This window comes from Pocillopora damicornis, chromosome 12, assembly GCF_964200805.1.
Source record: "Pocillopora damicornis chromosome 12, jaPocDami1.2, whole genome shotgun sequence".
NCBI classification, from domain to species: domain Eukaryota; kingdom Metazoa; phylum Cnidaria; class Anthozoa; order Scleractinia; family Pocilloporidae; genus Pocillopora; species Pocillopora damicornis.
In genome coordinates, this window is record NC_142681.1 from 19,746,807 (window position 1) to 19,769,962 (window position 23,156).

Genomic DNA, 23,156 nt, shown 5'->3' on the forward strand with positions numbered 1-23,156 from the left:
AGTTCAGCTGTCAACTATCTTTATTCCGATCTTCATTTAATGGGTATATCTGATAATTTAAAAGTAACATTTCATTCGGCGATTGAAAACTCTCCAAAGCGCCAATTCCAGCACATGGCGCCCACGAGACCAAATCGTCTTCCTATGTTGTTGATGGTTACAACGATTTGCAATAACGAAATGCCAAAATTCGCACGATCAACATCAATAATAACAAAGCCATTTTCTAAGTCCTTTTCGTAGGTGATTATCTCTCTTTCAAATTTCTTGAATTACAGAGAAAAAATGGGATCCTTTAAAATCGTGCGCTGAATTCACAAACTCTCGCAGCTGGACACCTTATTAACCGTGCCTTCCGTCACGAAAGTATAAATCTGACAATGGATCTAAAATCTGTGAAAAGTTTCAATCGCTTAGGAGCAAAGCAATGCTATAGTTTCTCAAAACGAGAAAAATCTTTGTTGGTACATTACCCAACCATGTTCTCATGCGGAAAAGCATGACGCAACGAGCTCCGTGATTTTCTTATTTCCGGTCGTTCTTTCCCTCTTTCGCTTTTGTATTATGTATTTTTATCGAGTGTTTTGATTGGTTTATCTCGCTCAGGTTATCTAAACCCGCACTCTAATTGGTGGAGACGAACAAAAACTTAGCTTGCTGTCACGTGTGTCGTGAAAACAAATTTCCAAAACAAATTGATGTGCGACAGAAAATCTTTACTGCGCTGAAAGAAAATGTGAAAGTAGTGCTTTGGATCAGGCGCAATTTATCCGACCAACCGCTGTTGATATTTCTGGCTGAGACGTACTCGTGTTTTCTAGAATTGAAGTTGACGGACAACGTTCAGTTGGGTGTAGAATTCTTCATTTTGGAAACATTATTTCGTGTTAGGAGAGCTCTCTTTCGTTTCCTTCGCCATTATGGTTAAAACGTTTCAAGCGTATCTCCCTCACTGCCATAGAACCTATAGCTGTATTCACTGTCGGGCTCATCTGGCAAACCACGACGAACTTATTTCTAAGGTAGGTGCAATATCTTTATCAAAATTAATTGACTTATACGTTTGAAGAGATGATCGTTCGTGGTTCATGACAACAACACAACCATATTGATTCAATTCATTTTATTTTCAGTCGTTCCAAGGTAGTCAAGGGCGGGCGTACTTGTTCAATAAAGTGTGAGTATAATTTTATGGTAGTTTCATTTTCAATTTATGGTGTGGGAAGCGAATTTCGTCTCTGATTATCCTTGACGATTTTTTTCCGCAGAGTGAACGTCGGCTGCGGTCCAGCTGAAGAGCGAGTTTTGTTGACAGGACTGCACGCAGTTGCCGACATTTATTGCGAGTGCTGTAAAACCACCTTGGGTTGGAAATACGTGAGTATAACTCTTCGAATTTAATTTTTTTCTTTCGCTTTTGCCGAATCCGCCATGTTATTTTGCATCAAATTTCCGCTCGATAGTATTGCGTGGGTTTTGCGCGGGATCGAAGCAAAACAACTCTAATATGCAAATTTTGCCAGGTTGAAAACATGACAGCAACTAATGTCTCTGAACGAGTGGTCTAATCATGGTTGCATTTTATCTTTACTTTCCCCCCAGGAACATGCCTTTGAGAACAGCCAAAAGTATAAGGAAGGAAAGTTCATCATCGAAATGGCCCATATGATCAAAGACAATGGATGGGAATAGGCAAATAATAAAATAGGACCTACCACAGTGGACTAAAAATTTTTTATAAGCCCTGTGGGCAGACTTTGGATTTTGTACAGAGATTATGTTTTATTCATAATGTTGAAAGAGCTTTTATACCTAAACAAAACCATACAGATATTCTGGTTTACGAACAGAACAACTGAGACCTCTTTCGTAAAGAAATCGTGGTCATTTTCTCTGTAAATAGAAGAAATTGCTCATCTCGGGGTCTGTCTTGCGCATATTGCGCTGGTGGGTATCTCGTGAACGTCATGAGCTTCCCCTAAGCTTGTAACGAGAAAGCTTGTATAGTTAAAGTCGTTAATATACTTGAAATCTTGTAAATATGAAAATCATATAGTAGGACATGTTTTATTTGACTTGTGTGCCGAGGAAGACAATATTAAAATTGTTTGGGTTGGTACAAATTTATGTACATTGACTAATTCATCTTCGAAAGATGTTTGATATTCTTACGGACAAGGAAATTATACAGCGATTGATTTATTATCCGTTAACAAACCAAATCGGACAAATTTGAGTGAGGTTTTTCATTTTTATCGGCCTCATTCTCGTTTTGATTGCGTATCCACGAACTTTATCGCTTTCCTCTAAATACGACAGCGCTTTTTGTTTTAGTTACTGAAGATTTAAAGCAGATTGTTATAGGCTTAGCATTTGCATAATGTTGATATTTAATGCTATCATTTTCTAGAAGAAACGAAATTGAAATCGAATCCTTCGTCTTCAGGCAATATAGATAGGTTGTAGATTTATGAAGTCGCTAGAGCGGAAGGTGGAATGTTTTCATATTTTCAGGAAAATCGGTCGAAATATTGTTCATGGTAATTTAACAAATCTTCTGTTGGAAAATAATAACTGCAGTTGTGTCTTGAATCGAATTTCCAGCGAATTTCGGCATTGAATGTGGACATGCACTCTCGAAAGGAAATTTATGCCGCTTTCAGTCCACAACCCTCTTATAACTGTTGAAAACAACATTTACCCAACAGGGGGAAAGGACAGGACGGGGCGGGCTGAAAAACTGTTTTATCAAACCGCTCGAGGATTAATACCGTTTTCGTTAATAGACTAACAGTACAACGGTGATTACAGTTTCATTCCAGCCAGCAGGCATGCCGAGCGAACACGTTTTTCAAAATACTCGATGAATTATTTATTCAGGGTTCAAAAACTACGTGATGTAAACAGAAAACGCTTAGCAATGCAATACATCTTAAGATGCTGCTTCCGGAAACTTCATACACTTCTTCAGACTCTTAAGGGTGAGTAAGGAGTGAGACGGCCCGATATTTCATCGAACACGTTCAAAGGAACTGGTCTCTAGGCAAACAACAACAGTTGTTCAAAATGATAGTGAATAGAGGATGAGAGAAAAGGAATTATTTTTAAAAAAATTAAAAAGTTTTGAATCCATCAGGAACTTATTTAGCTTCTCTCTCTGGTTAAAAGCAAGCATAGGAAATGAAATAAAGTAATGTCAAATTGAATCTTAGGTGATCTAACGATAGAAATCGGTTCTATACCCCGATTTGAACAGGTGGGTTCCCTGAAGCAACTTCCGTTGTCACGCTGAAGTGGCTATTGGTCTATGACTTCCGGTCGGAAACATCAACCTTTCGTGCCGTGTTTCCCTTTCGTTTCAAGCCGCCAGAGTAGGATTTCATCACGAAAAGAAAGCACCATCCGCCGAAAGTCAATACTATGTGTATGCAAGGAAACTGTACAAATGACTATGCATAGAAATCATGAGTAGAACTGAATTCAATGCGTTTCAATACCTTTTCCCCTCAGGATATAATATTTTCCGCTCTATAAAAAGCTGCCGGAAAACTTTTGTCCGGGACTTATACCTATATTACGGTTCACTGATTTGAATTGATAGGTCAAGTGAAAAATCACTTAGATAGTGGACCTACTCACGTACGATGCAATCCCTTCACCCGTAAAAGAAAAGAAACATCTTCGCGACCCTCCCCTCCCTCTTTCATCATTCCGATGAAGAGCTCGTGAAGGGGGGACTTTCGCTTTATGTTTTCCTACTTTTTTAAACTACAGTTGTGGTTATCATTTGCGTTTGAATTCAAGTTGCATTAGACGACATGGACAGAGGAAACAGTTTTGCTAATTAAAATTAAGGTATCCATTCCAATTTTGCGAAAACGTAACACGCCTCGCTGACATCCTTGAGTTCCTGATTTCGCAAATTTTGATCTTTTATTAAGTTATGTTTTCACACACAATATTTTGGCTAAATGTAGCCTTGATCATGACTGAAATGTTTTGAACATCGAAGGAAGAGTTCATAATATTGAGAGTAACTATATATAATCGTCCTTCACCTTATTTTATTGGCTAAACAGATGAAAGGAGCGGGCTTCACTCTACATGATGTGATTTTTCACATATTTTAAATTTCAAACCTTTAAAAAGGTTACAACAGGACCACATCGTCACAAGTTTTAATTTGATTTTTATGCATTCGAATTGTTCTCAGAGAGATGGTTTGGGATAAGCAAGCAACGGGTCTGTGTTCCTTGTGAAAATTTTCGCGCTTTCTCTTTGAGAAACTAAATCCTTACCCATTCATCTTTAAAATTATTTTAAAAATGGTTTTATGATGATCTTTCGACTTTATAAGTGATCTTTCGCAGACTCCGTGGTCTTCAGGTCCCTGGCTCCTTGAACCAGTTTGTATTGACCTTGTACCTTGCTCATCGTAAAGGTACTAAATAAGGTTATTTTTCTGAAATGAAAAAAAGGCCAAGAATTTTTAACTCATCCGTCTAATTACTAAATAACTCGATATTGGCGACTATCATTTATCTCGAAGTTGCCACCCAGCCACGATCTACTCATAAATATACCACCTTAATTCCCTTGAAAGTTTGGGGGAGCAAATTAAGTGATTAACATGTAATTTCTCCTCGTAATATCCTCATAATATTCAGTAAACAGGTAATGAGAATACTAAAAAATATCAGGTAGAAGTTTCCATTGTGATCTAACAACAAATTGCAACTAATTTATAAAGACACGTGTAAAATGGTCAAAGAACTAGATTATCGTGGTACATTGTAGCTCTGAACTGAAATGGAGAACTGTAAGGTCCTATTATAAACCCTACAATCATTCCCTCTTTCTCACGTCTTTTCCGTATTTCTTTCTTATACTTTCACTTGTTATAAAAGAAAACAAATGAAAAAAAAGTTGATAAAAAATTAAGTCTCCCGATTAACTACGGCTCAGCTAACTACTGAATCGTGAGCGTTCGAGCGGCATTCTCTGACCGTGAATGCCAGTTTGTAAGGAGTTCCACGCTAGTATTTCCAGTAGCCAAGTAATAGGTTCGAGATAAAACTCTCGTCAGTCTGTCTTCTACATAAAATTTGATTTCCATCGAATTCAGTCAAAACGATTGTTGGAATATTATGCAATTAGCATTAGCGGATAGAGCTCCTAAAACGGATAAAAACGTGACTATGCGTATTGTGTTCCGATCGTTTTTCTTTCGAATATACAACATAAAAGATATTCATACTTTAGAAATTAAGTCATTTGTATATTTTGGGAATGATCAATATATGGCCACGTTTTTTTATCACACGTTTCATAGGAGCTGACATATATGCAGGGGATCGATACTTACTTTTCTTCCCTTACTCCGAAAAAGCAAAATTGTAAGTTATCTTGAGTCGCGGTCCGCATAGAAATACAAGCCTTAGATATATAAGGGTCAGCCTTTAACAACTTCTGCTGTACTATTTTCGTTTGCGTAACAATCGCCAGTTTTTTCCGCTCTTCACCACTGATTTGAGAACAGGCTAACAATCCGTGAAGGCAGTCAACCGCAACGTGATTATCTAATATTCATATGCATGAGCGCTGTTCTAAAATCCTGAAAAACCAATTAGAGGAAAGTTTATTATTGTCAGTACTTCTTATCGCCTCAAACTGTTATATTTTTTAATCGCATTATCAACATTTTCCTGAAAATACCGAACAGCTAAAAGAATTTTGAGGGAATTTAATTTAGGATGACTGAATTTATTTGGCGCTTTGTGGGAACAAATTTATGCGGCTTGAGAAGACTAAAATTTCAACCAAGAACTGATTATTTTGATTTTCTGCTAAAGGGGCAGAAATTCAAAATGTTCAAATTTTCCATCTTGATGAATCGTACAAAGAGGAGCTATGACTGTAGACGATTCATAGATTAAAATTTCGAGTAAGTCCAAATAACGACAGCCTTTTGAATCGCATGAAGAGATTCCTTTTCCCATTTTTCAGGGGCGTTCTACTGTGCGAAATTTTTTTTTCGACGGAAATTCTACCTGCGGATCAAAGGCAATCCGAAAAATGGTTTAAAATTAAAACCCACTAAATATTTTTGCAAGTTAAACTGAAGATATTATTGATACAGAAGAAAATGAAGACCTTTTCGATACTAAGTGCTTCGTACTTTGCAAAAATAAAAGTGCAAACTCTCTGAACTAATTCTTACTGACAAGGCATACTCACTTGTGTGATTGGCCACAAGAGGTCTAAGGGATGAGTCCAAACGCAGCCATCCTCGGAGACCCAAGGGTTCGTTAGTCGATTTCTTGTAAGGGTAAAGGGGCTCTTCTGTTGGTCTCTCAGGATGAATCTCGTCGTTCTTCGAACTATGTTACGATCACCTCACATACTTACTTTGAGCAATATTGTGTCAGCGGTCTTATCTTTAATAGAAACAAAGAACAGCTGGAGCTGCCGAGCGTAGCGTGACAAAACCTACGATTGAAATTGGATCTGAGAAAAAAATCATTTATTTGAATTCTCAACATTCTTGAAGGTATAAGGGGAGACTCTACGATAAATATCCATGTTGCTACTGCGAACGCATGCATTTCATTTCCGGTTTGTGCCCGAGGAACCACTCTGTCATTCAGAATAAAGGCCCGGTTTGTTCCACCAAGAAATGGATCAAGGGATATTGATCTATTGTTATCAGGTATGCATAGCAAGTAGCTGTGAACCGTAGCGAATTCAACTACGTCAGCTAAATTAGTAATGTGACTCAAAACTGTTTTGCACTTCCTTCTACGAATATTAATCGATATGGCGGATCTCTGCGCAAGGAAACTTACGAAAGAGTTGGTAGGTTTTGCTACAGCAATATAGAACAAAAAAAGTCAGTACAGTCAGTTCAAAGTTATTATCATGTTTACAAAGATTATTCAAGTGTCCGGCAAACTAAAAAGTTGCTACTAGAGACTGCTATAAGACAAACATTCAGTTTTGACACATGATCAGCGTATATAAAAAGCTTAAACAAGACCGGAGGAATTGTAATAAAAGGATGCTGGTTGAGATTGTGCCCACTGCAGAAACAGTGTACTGAAAGTTTTTACAATTAAATTAGAACTTGTTGATGCAGGTTCGTATGCAAAACAACTTATGTTAATTGTATGTTAAGTGGCGGTTTCGGTCAATTGTTCCGATGGTTTTGACATAACATGACCATCTTAATTTCTGCAAAAGCGTATAATTGAAGTGATATACGAAAATGGCCTTTTTTTAGGTTATTTCTTGAGCATAAGAGCAATTAACTGTTTTTCAAAAATTATAAAATAATTGTGACATTACTATGAGGGTAGCAAAGATGGTTCCCAATTTTGGTTCCATGCCAAAATCTTAGAAAAATTCAAGGGTGATGTGTATTTCAACCAATATTTCACAGGTCACAGATTTAGAAGGGAAAATTCAAATCTCACCTTTCCTTTCCTTTCTGTAAAATTCAAATGTCACATAGTAATTGTGCGCTTACTGGTAGTTGTGAGTCACTTGTCAACCCTTTGCTGCCCTCTTCTATGATTATTTAGCAATAAATTCTTTCAATTGGTAGAATGCAGCAATATTACTCAAGGAGGGAAAGAACAATGACCGCTTTGCTACCCATCCCACCCCTCAAAAATTGCGATGGTACCTTCTAGCACATTCACGGTATTTCTATGTTTTGGAGCTGACGGCTGCATTGTTTCTTCTTGCCTTGGGACTCACTGAAAAACCTCCAGCACTAAAGGCTAATAATTTGAGTCTTCCAGTGGAGGTAAGTGTACACTCAGCTCTTGGCAGAGGTGTTAAGGGAGTGTTTTGAAAAAAGGAGTGGAGGTGAGACAGGGTCAGAGAGGGGGGTGGGTGGAATAGGAGTTACCTGCTGAAGCCAAAGGCTGAGGCAGATAACACAGACATGAGGTTTGATCTTTCATGATATCATGCAAAAACCATATTCAATAATTGTTTTATTTTCATTTTTTTCAACAATCTACAAAAGAAGACACTTTTCTCTGAGTTTTCAAAAGTTTGAGAACACCACATGGATGAGTGGCTTGGAAACTAGAGAGACTTTGAATTTGACATGATAACCCAATATCTGCTGCAGATATTGGGTTATTATGTCAACTTCACATGCTATTGTATACTGAATGTGTTTTTATAGGGTTAACTTAATCCAAACCAAGTCTAATGTATAATAATGTTGATTGACCACCATAAAGAGTTTCTAAAGATGAAATTTCTAGTGCTAGCCCTTCATCAGAGCAGAAGTGTGATCCTGATGTAGAAAATTATTATGAGGAGATGAAAAAATGAATATTTACCAAGGCAATTTTATACTGGGAAAGTATCTCCTGTTTGAGGGACTTAAACTAAGGCCCTTCTACCTCCCCCACCCACTCTCCTTTACTGATGCCGATTACACTTGTGATTATAATGCAGTTTTATTTTCTAGTAAATGCAAAATAATTAAGCTCTAAGTTGTGTTGTAACATGATGTCCTTAAGTATAGAGAGATTGATTCTATAACTGGTCAAGAAGTAAATTGTTCAGTATCAATTTATGATTGAAGTAGCAGTTTTACTGAACAATTAAGAGAGTTTATTACTTCCCAAGGGTAAATGATATATGTAAGATTAATAGTTTGATGTTATAAATTACAATAATAAACATTCAATACTGTTTACCAGGTTCATGCAGCCTTGGAGGTTCTCTCACTGATGATTGTCTTTGCTGGACTTGCTGTAAAACTGAAGTGGCAGGGAGCAAAACTTTTCTTCACCCATAAGAGAACCCTTCTCAAGGTACATTACAGTGCTACTTTGGTACATGCAATAATAATTATTTCCATCACAAAGGGTTGATATAGGACTTTTCAAGTGAAAGTATAAAAAAATGAAGCCAAATTAATTACAGCGACAATCAGAAAAATGTAAAAGAAATTAATAGAAGCTGATCAGGGCTTGAAATGAAAACAACCAGAATGCTCAGAGGATGGAAAAATGTGCACAAGCTATCACACTGCAATTGGTTGAGGTTTTAAATCTAGTTGGTACAAGTTTTCTGGACCAATCACCAAGTGAGTGAATGTAATCTTGGATTTTTTAAACACTTGATTCAAATTTCTCTATCTGGATAAACTGGGTGTGGATGTTTAGCAAGATAATAGCACCATCTTGTACTTAGAGAAGATTTGAGACTCAATGAGAATACTGTATAAAAATGACAGGGATTCTTACCATCTAGAACCTCCTAAATATTACAGATCAATATGGGTCTGGCTTATGCTTTTGCACTTGCTAAAATGCCAATTCAATAAATGTATTAATTCAGTTCAAATGTTTCACCTACCATCAGGTTTTTATCTGGTGCGTGGTATTTATAGAAGCCATTGTGGTGCTGGTGAGAAGGGAGAATCATTTTCGAGTAACAAGATCTCTGCGCCCACTCTTTCTCATTGATACACATTACTGTTTTGGGGTGAGAAGGTTAGTCTCATTCTGTAGTTAAAATTGAAGGTAAAATTGTCACTGTGATTTGTGTAAATAAATTTGTTGTTTATTGCTCCAACCTTGAGTACTGACAGGGTCCAAAAATCTCTCCTAGTAGAATTTCCTACCAAATTCATGATCTATGGTGAAATAACACCAATCTCAAAGACAGATGTAAGGGAAGGGATCAGGTTTAGGGTTCACTGTTCAAGGGCTTTAGATCAGATTATCTTGGGGATCATCCTATTGTGAGTACACCTCCCAATCAGGGGAAACAGAGCCGTAACATATCCTGATAAATTAAACAAGAGACATCAGCCTTGTGTCTAAGGAACTTTTGGACAATTCTAAAATAAAGGTCAGATGACAGTAAAGCAGTAAAATGATGAAGCAGAAGATCACAATGATGGCCATGAGTAGTTTATGATGCCCCCCAACCACCACACCTCAGCAGAGTGCTGGGAGTGGTTCTGTCAATTGAAGATGTTGGCAGCACAATATCTTTGGCTGTTTTGAACTTTTACCTTATGAAATGAATGTAATCACTTCCAGATGTAAAAATGAGATTCATGCATTTTTTTTTGCTTTTAAATTTTAGGGTTCTAAGACAGATTTTACTTTCACTTCCTCCAATCCTGGACATGCTCTTTCTGCTGTTTTTTATTATGGTAATCTTTGCTATGTTAGGTAAGAAATGAGGAAAATTGTCATAGAGAAATCAGTTGTTAGCTTTTATGTTGTTCATTAAAAAAAAAATGATATATGAAAAGGTACTGGTTACCAATTGAAATTCGATTAGTGTTATAACTCCATCAATTCCTAAATTAAATGATTTCTGGAGAATAGTTATCTTGTAATGTAGATTAAAGAATTGTTTTTCTGGTTCACTGATCATTCTAGAGTTGAAGAGACATTTGGCTCAGGTGTGATCCATCAATTCTTTTAGCTTTGTGTTATGAAACAATGTTTCACTCACAGTTCCTGCAATGGGGCAGATGCTGACATCAATTGAATCTAACAACATGCGTCAGAGAATTGTTTTATATTGATGGAACCTCCAAGTGTCTATTGAATCTCAATTCATTTATTAAACTTGAAAGCTTGTAAAATCTGGAAAACAATAAATTGAAATAGGCCATTACTTTACAGTACACACTGATGGAAATGTCCTAAACTTGAACATGCAGGGCATGTATACAGATAAATCAAAACAACCCAAATATCCTAAGCAAAACAGAACTTTGTAACCTTTGATTGTACACATTGTGGTATATAAATACAAAAATAAACAAGATGACATACCTCTTTCCCCGTTCTATTACTCAACTAATATTCTGACAATCCTTCAATTTATCTTCACTGACAATACTTGTAACTCACACGTGTCTCATGGCTGAATGAAACATAATGCTGATAATTTGAAAGTCTGTCACACAAAACAAAAGAGTATTGAAAGTCATGCAAATAACTGAAAATAGCCTTTGTTACAATTTCCTTCTTGCTTGCAGGGTTTTACCTGTTTTCTGACAATGAAAAGGATGAGGTAATTTTAATTAGTTACTAAACCTATTTATTAAACATGTTGACACATCTGATGGACCAATTTTATTTTTCACCATCACACCTCACTCGCATGCTAGATTATTCAATTAAAGAAAAGTTCACTGCTTATTGGCTTCTAGTCTTTCCAAGGACTTCTATTTAATTCAGTCTCTTTTTGCAAAATTAGTTTTTCAGCAGCTTCTGGAGAAGCTTCATCAGCTTATTTGTGTTACTTACAACAGCAAAGTAGGTGAAATTTAATTGTTATTTATAAGTTAAACAAGAATGATTTTAGGTCATTGAAATATTTGCACCTTATTAATTACACTAAATTTGTGGATTCTTTTCTACAGTTATCCTGATGTAATGATGCCAGCATATAACAGATCACGATGGTCGGTTATCTACTTTGTTGTTTACATTGCAATTGTTCTTTACTTTCTCATGAATCTGGTAAGGTTTCAAATAACTACAATGCATGAATTGTAACACAGATATGCACCACATTATTGCTTATATTAATATATTTCCACTGGTCTCTACCAATCTGGCAAGTCACTTGACTCTAATGATGACTTCTGCTCAGGTTGTTGAAATGTCAGTCACTATAAATGACAACAACCTGAGTCCTCTTAGGACTACTCTCACCTGGACAATCAGACTACATGGTCATTTATTGTGTATGGTAATTACTACCCAGTTTTCTTGACCTGTTCCTTTTAACCTTAATTAACCCCCAAGACTAGGATCTAATTTCTCCATAAATGATATATCAATCCCATATATCATCCCTGAATCAAATTAAGGGCATTAGAATAAAGGAAATGATTGTGAGGTCAAGAAGCTCTTGATAATTATGTGAATTCTCCCTCTAAGTACCTTAGAAAATGTATAGAGAACTTGCAAACTAATGTTAGGGTGGAAAGCTATGGGTTGACCTTTCACCCTGAGAAGTACGTGATGAAATTAATTTCTACCAACAATATCTCTACATTGTCAAACAGGCAGGAGATAAGAACATAAACAATTAGAGAAAATTATTAATCAGGAGATATCTTTTCATGTTAGTCGCCAGACCATAAGTCACTCAGTACTTTATCATGACAAAAAGTTTTGTAATTTTTTTTTCAAATTTTGGCCCTAACCAAAATTAATTGCATGTAGCCCATGGTAAACATATAATGTTTTCCTGCTTTGACATTGCAGCTGTTGGCTGTGGTTTATGATACCTTTACAAACATTGAAAAGGATAAGTTTAGAAAACTCTTTCTGCATAAAAGGTAAGAATTTCTGTGGCAGTTGAAATTTGGCTAGTGTCTGCAACCTGATGGTTTTAGTTATTATATGGGAATTCTAACTACCCCATAAGGTGACCTCAATTCCATTCACAATATTTCTTTCTTTTCCCTCTATTCTCCTTCTCGAGGGTCCAGGTAAGGGAGGAAGGAAAGATCGTAAGAATCTGACTTACTTCAGAGTACAAAAAGTTTCTCAGACTTACTGCAGTGTTTGTTAAAGTCTTGACTGGTTGTTCTATTTTCTTTAAGGCAAGCTGTAAGACAAGCTTACAAACTTCTCTGCAGTGAACATGTAAGTTGTTGATATGTTAGTAATGTATCAGTTTTTTATTAATAATTTACTGGTCAGTCAGTCAGTCAGTTAAATATGTCGTTTTCTGTTTGCCAGTGGAGCAGACAGCCAGGAGACAAGAACCAGTATGCCATCAGTCAGTCAGTCAGTCAGTCAGTCAGGAATTAGGTTGTCAATCTATTGGTTTGTCAGTTTGTCTGAGTTAGTCAATACCCAATCTATTAATTCACTGAAATAGTCCACTTTGAAATAACTATTGTGTTAAACTAATTATGACAACTAAGGTCTTGATTGAAGGCAGGGTCATTTATGTGTCACTAACAAACTTCCTGTCACAACAAAATTAATTTACTCACAAGATAAGATAATCTACACTTTTTTCAATAGCCTCCACATTGGATCCCATGGGAAACTTTTAAAGGCTTGATGTCATTTTATAAACCCAAAAAGAGTAAGTGCTTTGATTTATTTCTGGCTTATATGTAAAAAATGTGCTCAAAGTGTTTATTACTTTTTATAGGTTCACAGTAAATGATAATATTTTAAATATAATTATCAACAGTCGGTCAATAAGAGCCTGGATTAGTCCCATATCTTACTCACACACTATTGTTGTGGTTTAAATGTTTTAAAGAATATTATTAAGGTCATTAATCTAAAGATTGTTACTTTTCCAACAGCTGATGTCGAGAAATATCTTGTTTTCAAGTCACTAAATAAAAGTAACACTGGAAAATTAAGGTAATGTTCTTTTTCAAAAATGCATTATTTGTCGGTTTTTCTAAAGATTTGGCTTATCGGTAATTGTAGTTTAAAATTTAATTGCTTTCTACATCTGGTACCATTGTGGCTTGACTGTGACTCCATATTTATACTAACTTGCAGTTATCAACTTTTATTTTAGCCTGGATGAATTTTACAATGTTTTTGAAAACAGTGAGATGAGGTGGAAGCGGGTATGTATCTATTATTTTATCCAAAGAAATTGAAGAACATTTTGAAAAACACAATTTTTAAAACCTGCTAAAACTGCTGTGAAAATCGTGTTATGATTTATCTCACATGGTTACTGTTGTTGTTTTCTTAAAGGTAACAGAACATTACAATCAGTGGTTTAGCTGTTTCAGGTCATGTACCTGTTTGTACCGCATACTCAAAGGCAAGATTTAATATACATGTTCAGTGTACTTGAATCGTCTTTTTTAGGGCGGTATTCGAATTGAGTGTCGTAAAACCAAAACCAGAGTAGCGACAACCGCCAATGAGAAGACAGGAAAATACTTTAAGAACCAATGAGAACTCAAAGTGAATTCAAGCAAACTGCCCAAAGCGCGGGAAAACGCGGGTGACCATGTCGCGATCGGTTTTAGTTTTGAATCTGATTGGTTGAGGAAGTAATGGTAGTATTCTGGACCAATCACCAAACGAAAGAGAGCAAAACCAAAGCAATTCCGATTTACTTTCGACACTCCATTCAAAATTGCTATATAAGTGGGAATTAATTGTCCAACCAAGACAGGGAGGATAACGACTGTGTAAACACTTATTTTTACCTCTGGTTCCTTTGGCCTTGGATAGTTCCACAATTACATCTCTCTTTTGAAAAATGGAGAATTGTGAGCAGTTGGCAGAAAGTTATTCATTAAAACTTTCTGACATGGAATTCTCTTAAATCTCATCCACTTCTAGTGGCCTATTTGACAATCTTTTCAAAAAAATTATTCTTGAACTTTTTTAAAGTTGAAAGTCTTTTTCTGTAATCTCCCCGGATTTTTAAGGGACGTTTTGTTTGTAACACTTTGTGGGCTTGTTAAGAAATATCCTTGAACATTTTAAACCTACAGGATCATTCGTAATTCACTGAAAACATTGAAAATAGTTCAAATTAATATTCTTAGAAAAGTTTCGAGAATGCTTGGAAAGTGAACGATTTGTTTTGGCCAGTCCAATAATCAGCATGGTTAAAAAGCTTCCTCCGCTTGATTGGTATAGTTTCTGAACCTTAATTTCATGCCAAATGCCAACTAATGATTATACTCTTATCGGAACTTAGATGTGTAAATTCGTCTTGATACAAAAGTTTCATTTCTTTTCACAGGTATTCGCTGGCTCATATCACAGAAAGCTTTTGAGTTCGTCATCTGTAAGTCTTCAGTTTTGAATCTTTGCTGCTAAATTGTAGAATTGCATTTCACTCGAAATTAACAAATCCACTCACACTTTGAAACATTGTCTTGTAATTTCCAGAAATTTCAAGAGTTGAAACATAAAGAAATTAGCTCATTTGTTTTTAGAGGCCGTGTCGTAATAGCACTACTTCAAAGCTTCATTCAACCTACGAACAAACATTTATTGGCCTTGAACTCCGCTTTCAGGACATGCTTTGCTAGTCTTCATAATACATTTAGATCAATTTCTGCTTTGAATAATCGTCTTTAAAATTTTCTTCTTTTACAGATGGAATTATTATTGCAAATGGGATTTCAGTTGTTGTGGATATCATTGTGTTTTCCAGTAAGTTCTTTTCTTTTCTTTGATTTTAAGCTTATCGAATTATGTCGTCAAAGAATCTGTTTAGAACTGAAGTGTCTCATTACACAACGCAATGAGGCGGCGACTTAACAAAACTAGATTTTTCTTGATCGGCCATGTGACTATTACCAAAAGCGGGAAAAATGCCCGTGAACAAGCCGCAGCGCGTGTTGGGTTGGCCTCTGATGGCTAAAATAGTGGCGTGAGTTTTGAGAGCCAATTAGAAAACGCGGGGCACTTACCCAAATGAAGAAATTCTGCGCATCCGTGCATAGATTATATTTGTTCTGACCGAAAAATGCGTTGAGCGTTCCATGCGAAAGATTTTATTTACTCTTTATTTGCAGACACTCCTCAAAATGAAAGGCAAAAGAAGATAAGAGAGCTCCATTGGTACCATATAGTCTTCATTTGTAGTGAGTTGATTCATCAGTGTCACATGTATTTTATTCCTAAAAATTTTTTATTTCTGATACGATGCATAGCTCGATTAATCTTTATTGAAGTTTTTTGGTTGGTTTCGTATTGGACTTAAAATATTTGGGCTGTTTTTTACGACTCATGGAGATTTCCTTGAACTTAAATATCCATGTAGTTATGAGGATTTCCTTCAGATATTCACAATGTAACTTTAATATTTCCAGTTTATGCAGTAGAAGCCTCGCTCAAACTCCTTGGTCTTGGTTTCAGGAAATATTTCCTGTCTGGCTGGAATATGTGAGTATTCAAGAACGGAGTTTAAGTTGTGCTTTCTTGTGTTACAGTTTAGGCTATCGTTTCTGACTTTGTAGATTCTGACTTGCAACCAACTTTTGCTCAGCGCGGCGCAGTTGCTGAAACTCTGAACAACCGTGAATATCAACACTGGTTGCTTTTTGCACGGTGCACTACTATGTGTAGTAAGTAAACAGGCATTAAAAGGATAGATACATTGCAGTTGTTTGTTTGTTTGTTTGTTTTGTGAGAAAAAACTTTGAAATATGGCAACTGTTATTTACAGCGCCAGCTGTTAGCAAAAGAAAGTAGAAATGTTTTAGAAGAGTTTTCCCCGTTTTCAAATCAGTAGCTTTATAATAATCTGGGATTAATAGTCGGTATCTGAACAACTGTACATGTGCACCTACCCCTCCCCTAACCCAACATTACCTTAGCTCAGTTGTTATCAGTTGACTGTTGTCGGGTTAGGGGAGGGGTGGGTGTGCAGTTACTCCATTACTGACATTGATCCATTAACTGTCTTATTGTGAACTAAACGCTTCTATGGTTACACTATCTTACAGATTCGACTTCTTTGTAACTGTGGCTGGTTTTATTGGTGCAGTGTCAACATCCTTCAGTTTTATCGTCTGTTTGAGACCCTTGAGACTTTTGCTGTAAGTACTTAGTTCTTTTTAAAAAATCTTATTGAGTTCTTCATGTTACTAAAGCAATTGATATTCCTTGCAGACTTTTTAAATTGAAAGAAAGATACCGTGACTTGTTTGAGACAATAGGTGTCTTATTACCTCGAATGGCCAGGTAATACGTTCTCTGTTTTAGTGGAATTGTTCACTGCCAGGTAGGCGTGGCACTGTTGCTTAAAGTTTATTCATGGCTGAACGTGAGAATGATATTTTTCACGCAACGTCTTCCACTTTGCTAATGCGATTTGGTAATGTCGCCCAAGCACTAACGTTACTCACAAGAAACGATTTTTCTCTCAGGGTTGCCGTCGTCATTCTGTTGATGTACTACTCGTTTGGAATCATTGGAATAGAATGCTTCTCTGGACTCGAACTAAAGGATTGTTGTGTGTAAGTATTCTCCTTTCTAATAACAGTCTTTCATCGAATATTTTTTCACATGGATCGAGCGAAACTGATGGGTCAGAGAGGGAGGAGTGAATTCCTCTAAAATTCTTTATAAGTAGTCTCTCAAACTAATGATTGTGCACCGAAACGACCGCATGAAGACCAAGCTCGATCTAAAGTTCCGCGTGAAAGTGATATAATGCGAGTCGATCACGTTTAGTAGGCTAATTTGGTGTGCGAACATTAGGGGAAGTAGTATTCCGCATATGTTTGAAACCAGAAATAGCTCAAGTGGAATCGAAGTATTCCACCCAATAACCAGTCTGTCCTTCTCTTTCCCTTCATTATCTCTTGGATGGTCTCAGTCCAGCCACAAGTCACCCTTAGCTCGGAGGTTAAAAGTCTTACGAACTAGTTGTCTGGAAGATCGTTGGGTCGAATCCCAGTTGAAGCGCTGAACATTTGTTTCTCTCCAGTATGTGACGGTCAACGACTCAACAACCTCGTCTTTCCTACCATTTTATTTTATTTTGCACACTATCATGCAGAACAGGCGTTTCTTGGACGCATTTTAGTCGAGCAGTGATTTTCCGGTTGAGCGGCGGAAGTAGTCGCCCTTGTTGCTCGCCTCGCTTGAAAAATGCACCAAAACCCTCCAGCATTTTAAGACCTACTGATACATGGAGAGAATGAGTTGGACGTTATGAGTTAAATGTTGCTATTCCTGAATGTATCTCATCTCTAATTGTTTTTTTATTATTATTATTTTGCACAGAAACACTTCGTGGGAAGGAGAATACAAGGAGGGTGGCTATTATTATTTAAACAACTTCAATGATTTGCTACATTCATACGGTAAGCGCCTTGAAACTGTTTCTGGTTAAATTATTATTGCAAATAGGGAAGAACCACAAGCGAAGCGCTTTTTTTATTAACGAACAAAAGATATCTAGTCTAAAGATGACTAGTTTCTGTGTTATAGGCAGTTAAACCACACTGAGGGAGACCCCACGCTTACGCTCATTTTCCGCCGTTTTCTCAAGTCCGTTCTTCATTCGGTCCTCTCCGAGAGGGGGATCGGGGTAGAGTGAGCGCAGATTCATTTCCCGAAAAACGGCAGGTAATCGAGCGTACCCTCTGTCGCTATCACCCCGGTACTACCAAAGACCTCTTTTCACCCTTCAAATGTAAAACGTCTGTAAACATCCGCTAATTGGCGTACACTTATCATAACTCACAGAAATAGCCCATCATGAGCTATATTTTGATGAATGGGCCTTTTACGGATGCGCGGGTGATTAAGAATTCAAAACCTTTTTCCAACTCACCCACCAACCCAACTCTCCTTTCCGCCCCATGCTTGCAATTTTCTCAAATTCATTTAAATGACCGCCTGTCCATTGGAGAGTTTCATCACATCGTACATAACCGTTTTTATTACGTTTCTCTGTAGTGACTTTGTTCGAGTTGACAGTGGTAAACAACTGGTTTATAATAATGGTAAGAAAACGGGATTGCTTGTTTTAGTGTTCCACTCGCTTAGTGAGTGCACGCGATCCCTGTGCATCATTTAAGTTGTATTCAACTGGTGTGGTGGAGTTATTGGCTTGTTTTGTGCAACTTCTGAATTAGTTTTTTCCTTTTCACAATCAGCTTTCTTTTCCTATTTATTGATAGGAAGGGATAGTTTACCTGACATCAGACTGGGCCAGAGTATTCTTTATGTCATTTTACATTGTCACAATGGTAGGTCTTAAAATCACCGATTATCATAGTAACACAAGTTTTTAGACAAAGATCTGCATACTTGGGCTTTTGAAATAGCCTCGGGGGAAGGGGTACTTAAGTCAATGTTTGCTGGGTGTGTGTCGCTGTCCTCTCAGAATCTCTACCCCATTATAGACTGTTCCGTGGCCAATTAGAGATCCCATCTTAGTCACATTTGAGCCTATGTAAGTTCAGGAGAGCTTCTCTTCAGCGAGTTTCTTAGGCTACCTACCAGGTCCATATGCGACACGCTTCCTAGAAGGAATGCAAAAAGCGTCGTGGAGATAGAAAAACTATAGAATGAAGAGATGACCATGGTAGATGAGTAAAAAAAAGATCAAAAACGTTTCTGAAACATTTCAGGCGTTGTTAGCTTCTTTTATTTTCTTCTATGTGCCTTTTAGAAAAGAACTATTTTAGCATATTTTTACCAGTTCTCGGTAATCAAGTATCCTCTTTTCCTATCTTATTTTGACCAGGTTGTTATGACAATAGTTGTGGCGTTTATCCTGGAAGCCTTTCTCTTCCGGATTGAATATAGAAAAGAACATCCTACCGACGAGAAAGGTGAAGAGCGTCAGATATTACTGTAATCGAGAATGTTCTGGACCACTCTGCTATAAATAACAACATCGAAATGTTGAAAGCGTTCTCCGTTGTCTCTTTTGTCAATGAATTTCGTATTTCAAAGATCACGTATCTTCGATCGTCAGTGGCGTCACAGACGTTGTACAGCAAAATAAACCCTGCGTGGCGTGTGTTACCTTTCAACATATCATAGAAAAAGGAAAAGGGTTCGCAAAGCGTACACATTATGCGAAGTGGCATTAAGTTTTCCGCTTGTCAAGATGGAGAATAGCTGCGCTTAGAGGAAAGTGTGTTCAATATTGACAAAATGGTTTACCTCTCCACAGAGGATATGAAAATCAGGATGGAAATCATTGTGACCTACGAAGAACTCCTGACCTTAGGCGAAAGCTATGTGGAAGATCTGCAGCCCGATCAGCTCGTAAGAATATCATTATTTCGTAGTCTGTCAGACATTTTCATCCAACTCCTAAGTTTTCTGTTTTTAGAGGAATGTTTCTTGAGTAATGAAACACCACCTCTGTGACTTCAACTCAAATTCCTGGCCCATCAAGGGACCAATCAGAGATCTACCGCTAACTTACGCGGCAAGCATAGTACATGATTTCCCACAACGGTAGTATCAAAATGACCGTATATTTATGCTTTCCATTTGCGTAATATTCCGTTCAACAACTGAGCAATAACCTGAAAACTTACAATCTGTTATCACTGGTTATCGAAATGAATTACGAGATACCATTCAAGGGTCCCGCAAGACAGCTTCCTATGCTCGTCAGACACATTGAACCGTTGAGAGACCCATAAGTTATTTTGAACGTATAAACAGGTATCGTTATTTAAGGGTTCTTGTTCATAAATTTTACACTTGTTGGGCTGTAGTATTTTAGTCGATACACTAAGGTCTCAGATGCATAGCGGTCTTTTGTACCGAGGTTTAACTGTTTCAATACAGTTTGAGACTGTTATGTGACTCACGTACACTCGTTTCATTTCACTGCAGGTTCATTACGTTGGAAAACGCCCCAAGACAAAAATGGATTTGAGCGTAAAAATGTACGACGATGAAGTCAAGGTATAAACTTTTCATTGGTCATTAGTTTGTAAATTATTCTGTGGTAAATTAGTCAGTTGTTAACTGATGAATCATTCTGTAGTAAATTAGTCAGTTGTTAATTGTTAAATTACACTGTAGTAAATTAGTCAGACAAGTAATGTTGAAGCGACGAGGTCACGCCATCATTAAGCCCCGTTTTTGTTTTTATTTGTTTCTTAACAACATCTCGTTTATAATTAACCTGTTTCGCTTTTCCTTGTAGGAATGGATAAAAAAGGAAAGGGCCCTCGACATGGGAGAAACTTCAGTGCACGCTTATATAACAGAGGATAAAATGCCCATGTCTTCTACCAACTCTCCTTCATCACCAGTCTCCTCGAATACGTCATCCAATGGTCTTGTGACTGATGAGATAACAATGGGAGAAGTAAACACAGTGTTTGATGAGGAAGAAGTAAATTATGACGCCACCTTTTGAAAATGGGAGCGGGAAAAACTGTTAACCTTCAACAAGAGTTCAACAGATTACTCTATTATGTACATATACTCAGTAAAATAGGCCATAACCATACAATATACACTAATCGAAATGTCCTAAACTCGAACTCGAACTTTTTAAAAGCGATTTGTCTAAAAAAGATATTGATTCTAAACATTTTTTAGGATTTGCAAAATGTATATTTTGAATGTCCCTTTTCGGCTTCCGTGGTTTGAAATATTTTTTGATGTTTTGATGGTTGACCTCAGAAATTCCCTACAGGCTCTAAAGAATACCACATCTGTTCAAGAGGCTCAAAAGCTAATCTCAGATAATAATCTACAAACAGTCTTCGGGCTTGCAGGTACCCATCAGATCTTAAGTAAACAGGAAGACATTTAAAATCATGTTGACAATCTCGACTGCTCATTGGTTTGTAATTGAGAGGGTCCATGCAGTATTTGAGCAATTTAGAGGAAGGCTATCCTAACTAGGTGTCCTTGAAGCAATGACAGAAAATTAAGAGAAATTTAAGGGTTTTTTGGCTGTTCTGAAATAGCTGCCATCGTCGTGACGATGGCGGCTTACTTCCTGACACCTATTTACACCTCGTCAGGGAAAAGGCTTCTAATTAGTGATTGTAATAAAGGACCTCTTGTTGCAGCGTTTAGATCACCCCTGATGGAGGTACTAGACAGGAAGTGTCGAAACATTGGGTCTGTGAATTGTAAACAAAGGCCCGGTTTGTCCCCACAAGAAATAGATTAAGAGATCTAGAAGTATTGTTCTCAGGTATGCATAGCAAGTAGCTGTGAAGAGTAACGAATTCAACAACTAATTCAACAGCCAAAAGAGTATTGTGACTCAAAACTGTTTTGCACTTCCTTCTACGAATATTAACCGATATGGCGAATCTTCGCGTAAGTGGACTTACGAAAGAGTCGGTACGTTTTGCGACAATATTATAAAACATCAAAAGTTAGTAGAGTTATTATTATCAAAGTTATTATCATGTTTACAACATTATTTGAAAGTGTCAACCTAAAAGGTTACTTCGAGAAACTGCCGTGAGAGAGTTTTGATACATGATTAGCGTTTACATTTTTACAGAAGGAAAGAGTATTTATGCAGTAAAAAACGAAAATGAAGAATTAACTCACACACAGGTATTTTGACTGTATTGGTGCCACGGATACCTGTTAGTACAAAATGCGGTAAAACATTTCCGCACAGCCTCATATTTATCATTGTTTCCTCTATCCAAAAACTGAATGCATAATGTAGTATGGGGCTGTGCGGAAATTTTACCCAAAATGCAGACTGCAGACTGCAGACCGCAGACCGGATACAAAATTTAGACCAGGTACAAAATGTAAACTGCAGAGTGGGTAAAAAATGCAGAATGAGAATTTAAAGTGTTTTTTCGTCTGGCATGTGATAACATGTCATCTTCTGACTTAACGAGCGTCACGCAATCGCTTCTCCGCGATCAGCGTTCACGATTATTTGCACTATTGTGGAATATTCTTGGCCCCTTTCTATATCAAAATCGTTTCTAATATAGTTTTAAGCCTTCATATAGTGTTTTCACTTTGCGCGCGAGTTGATTGGTGTGATGTCTGTACAGATTTTACCAACTTAATAAAAGTAGATGTAGATGTAAATGAGATCTCACTATTGAATATTTAACACGCACAATATTCGAGAAATAATTGACAGCTTTGCACGTATTATCATCTTTTTAAGCGGTATGTGTTTATTTCTTTGACAAAAATGGGGACCGAGACCAAAACTGTTCCTTCGACTCGATACATTTTCTTCGTTGGTAGATCATATCATATTAACTTAACTCCGTTCATTACGCCCATTCTGAAATCACTGGTGGTCCCTGTAATCTGATTGGTACTAATTGATGTGATTTATTCACGAATCGCACCATTTTTACTCGGGCTTTCCAAAGGAAACGCCCGAGTTGAAATTCCGGCTTGGTTTTTTTTCGTTCGGTCGCAAATCGCAGTCAAGTCCTTATCACGCATGTGCAACCTTTAGACTCTGACGCATGCGCGACGCTTTGAGTAATAAGCACATAGACTAATTGCGGATGAAGAGAAACTGTCACGATCCAAAATCAGCATAGACATTGTTTATAATACGCTAAAAACGCATACAAAATATGCACACATCGTTAGCGGTAGACCCACGCTAAAAGATATCGAGCATTTTCGGAACGGGTCGGTCCGCGAACCTTATGAGGGATCTCTTTATGAGAGAACATTTATGAGTGAACC

General features: G+C 37.1%; 2 protein-coding genes and 1 long non-coding RNA gene across 5 annotated transcripts; 2 read left to right on the forward strand and 1 right to left on the reverse strand.

Annotated features, from left to right (window-relative positions):
- Window positions 1-606: 606 nt before the first annotated feature.
- LOC113681028 (protein yippee-like 1) lies at window positions 607-2,123 on the forward strand. The gene is made up of 4 exons (XM_027198086.2): window positions 607-1,022; window positions 1,134-1,177; window positions 1,269-1,377; window positions 1,603-2,123. The coding sequence occupies exons 1-4, from the start codon at window positions 921-923 to the stop codon at window positions 1,690-1,692; spliced, it is 345 nt and encodes a 114-aa protein (XP_027053887.1). The 5' UTR covers window positions 607-920; the 3' UTR covers window positions 1,693-2,123.
- A 1,788-nt stretch (window positions 2,124-3,911) lies between these two features.
- LOC113680976 (uncharacterized) lies at window positions 3,912-7,616 on the reverse strand. Of its 2 annotated transcripts, XR_016181914.1 has the most exons (4): window positions 7,473-7,616; window positions 6,238-6,489; window positions 5,366-5,614; window positions 3,912-4,462 (listed from the first exon to the last, which is right to left on the reverse strand). It is a non-coding gene; the product is annotated as an uncharacterized LOC113680976 (long non-coding RNA). The 2 variants fall into 2 exon arrangements; XR_003447134.2 differs by lacking the exon at window positions 7,473-7,616 and having other exon boundaries at window positions 6,238-6,582.
- Window positions 6,462-22,532, forward strand: LOC113681018 (two pore channel protein 1). Of its 2 annotated transcripts, none has more exons than XM_089190407.1 (28): window positions 6,462-6,709; window positions 7,604-7,807; window positions 8,724-8,837; window positions 9,391-9,521; window positions 10,123-10,211; window positions 11,033-11,067; window positions 11,254-11,312; window positions 11,420-11,519; window positions 12,273-12,346; window positions 12,614-12,656; window positions 13,044-13,107; window positions 13,337-13,397; window positions 13,561-13,612; window positions 13,746-13,815; window positions 14,755-14,799; window positions 15,114-15,170; window positions 15,536-15,604; window positions 15,833-15,905; window positions 16,469-16,561; window positions 16,635-16,706; window positions 16,892-16,981; window positions 17,754-17,833; window positions 18,432-18,478; window positions 18,656-18,724; window positions 19,225-19,312; window positions 19,660-19,754; window positions 20,337-20,408; window positions 20,653-22,532. In XM_089190407.1, the coding sequence occupies exons 1-28, from the start codon at window positions 6,677-6,679 to the stop codon at window positions 20,866-20,868; spliced, it is 2,295 nt and encodes a 764-aa protein (XP_089046533.1). In that variant the 5' UTR covers window positions 6,462-6,676; the 3' UTR covers window positions 20,869-22,532. The 2 variants fall into 2 exon arrangements, with proteins under 2 accessions (XP_089046533.1, XP_027053874.2); XM_027198073.2 differs by having other exon boundaries at window positions 6,669-6,855.
- The last annotated feature ends 624 nt before the right edge of the window (window positions 22,533-23,156 follow it).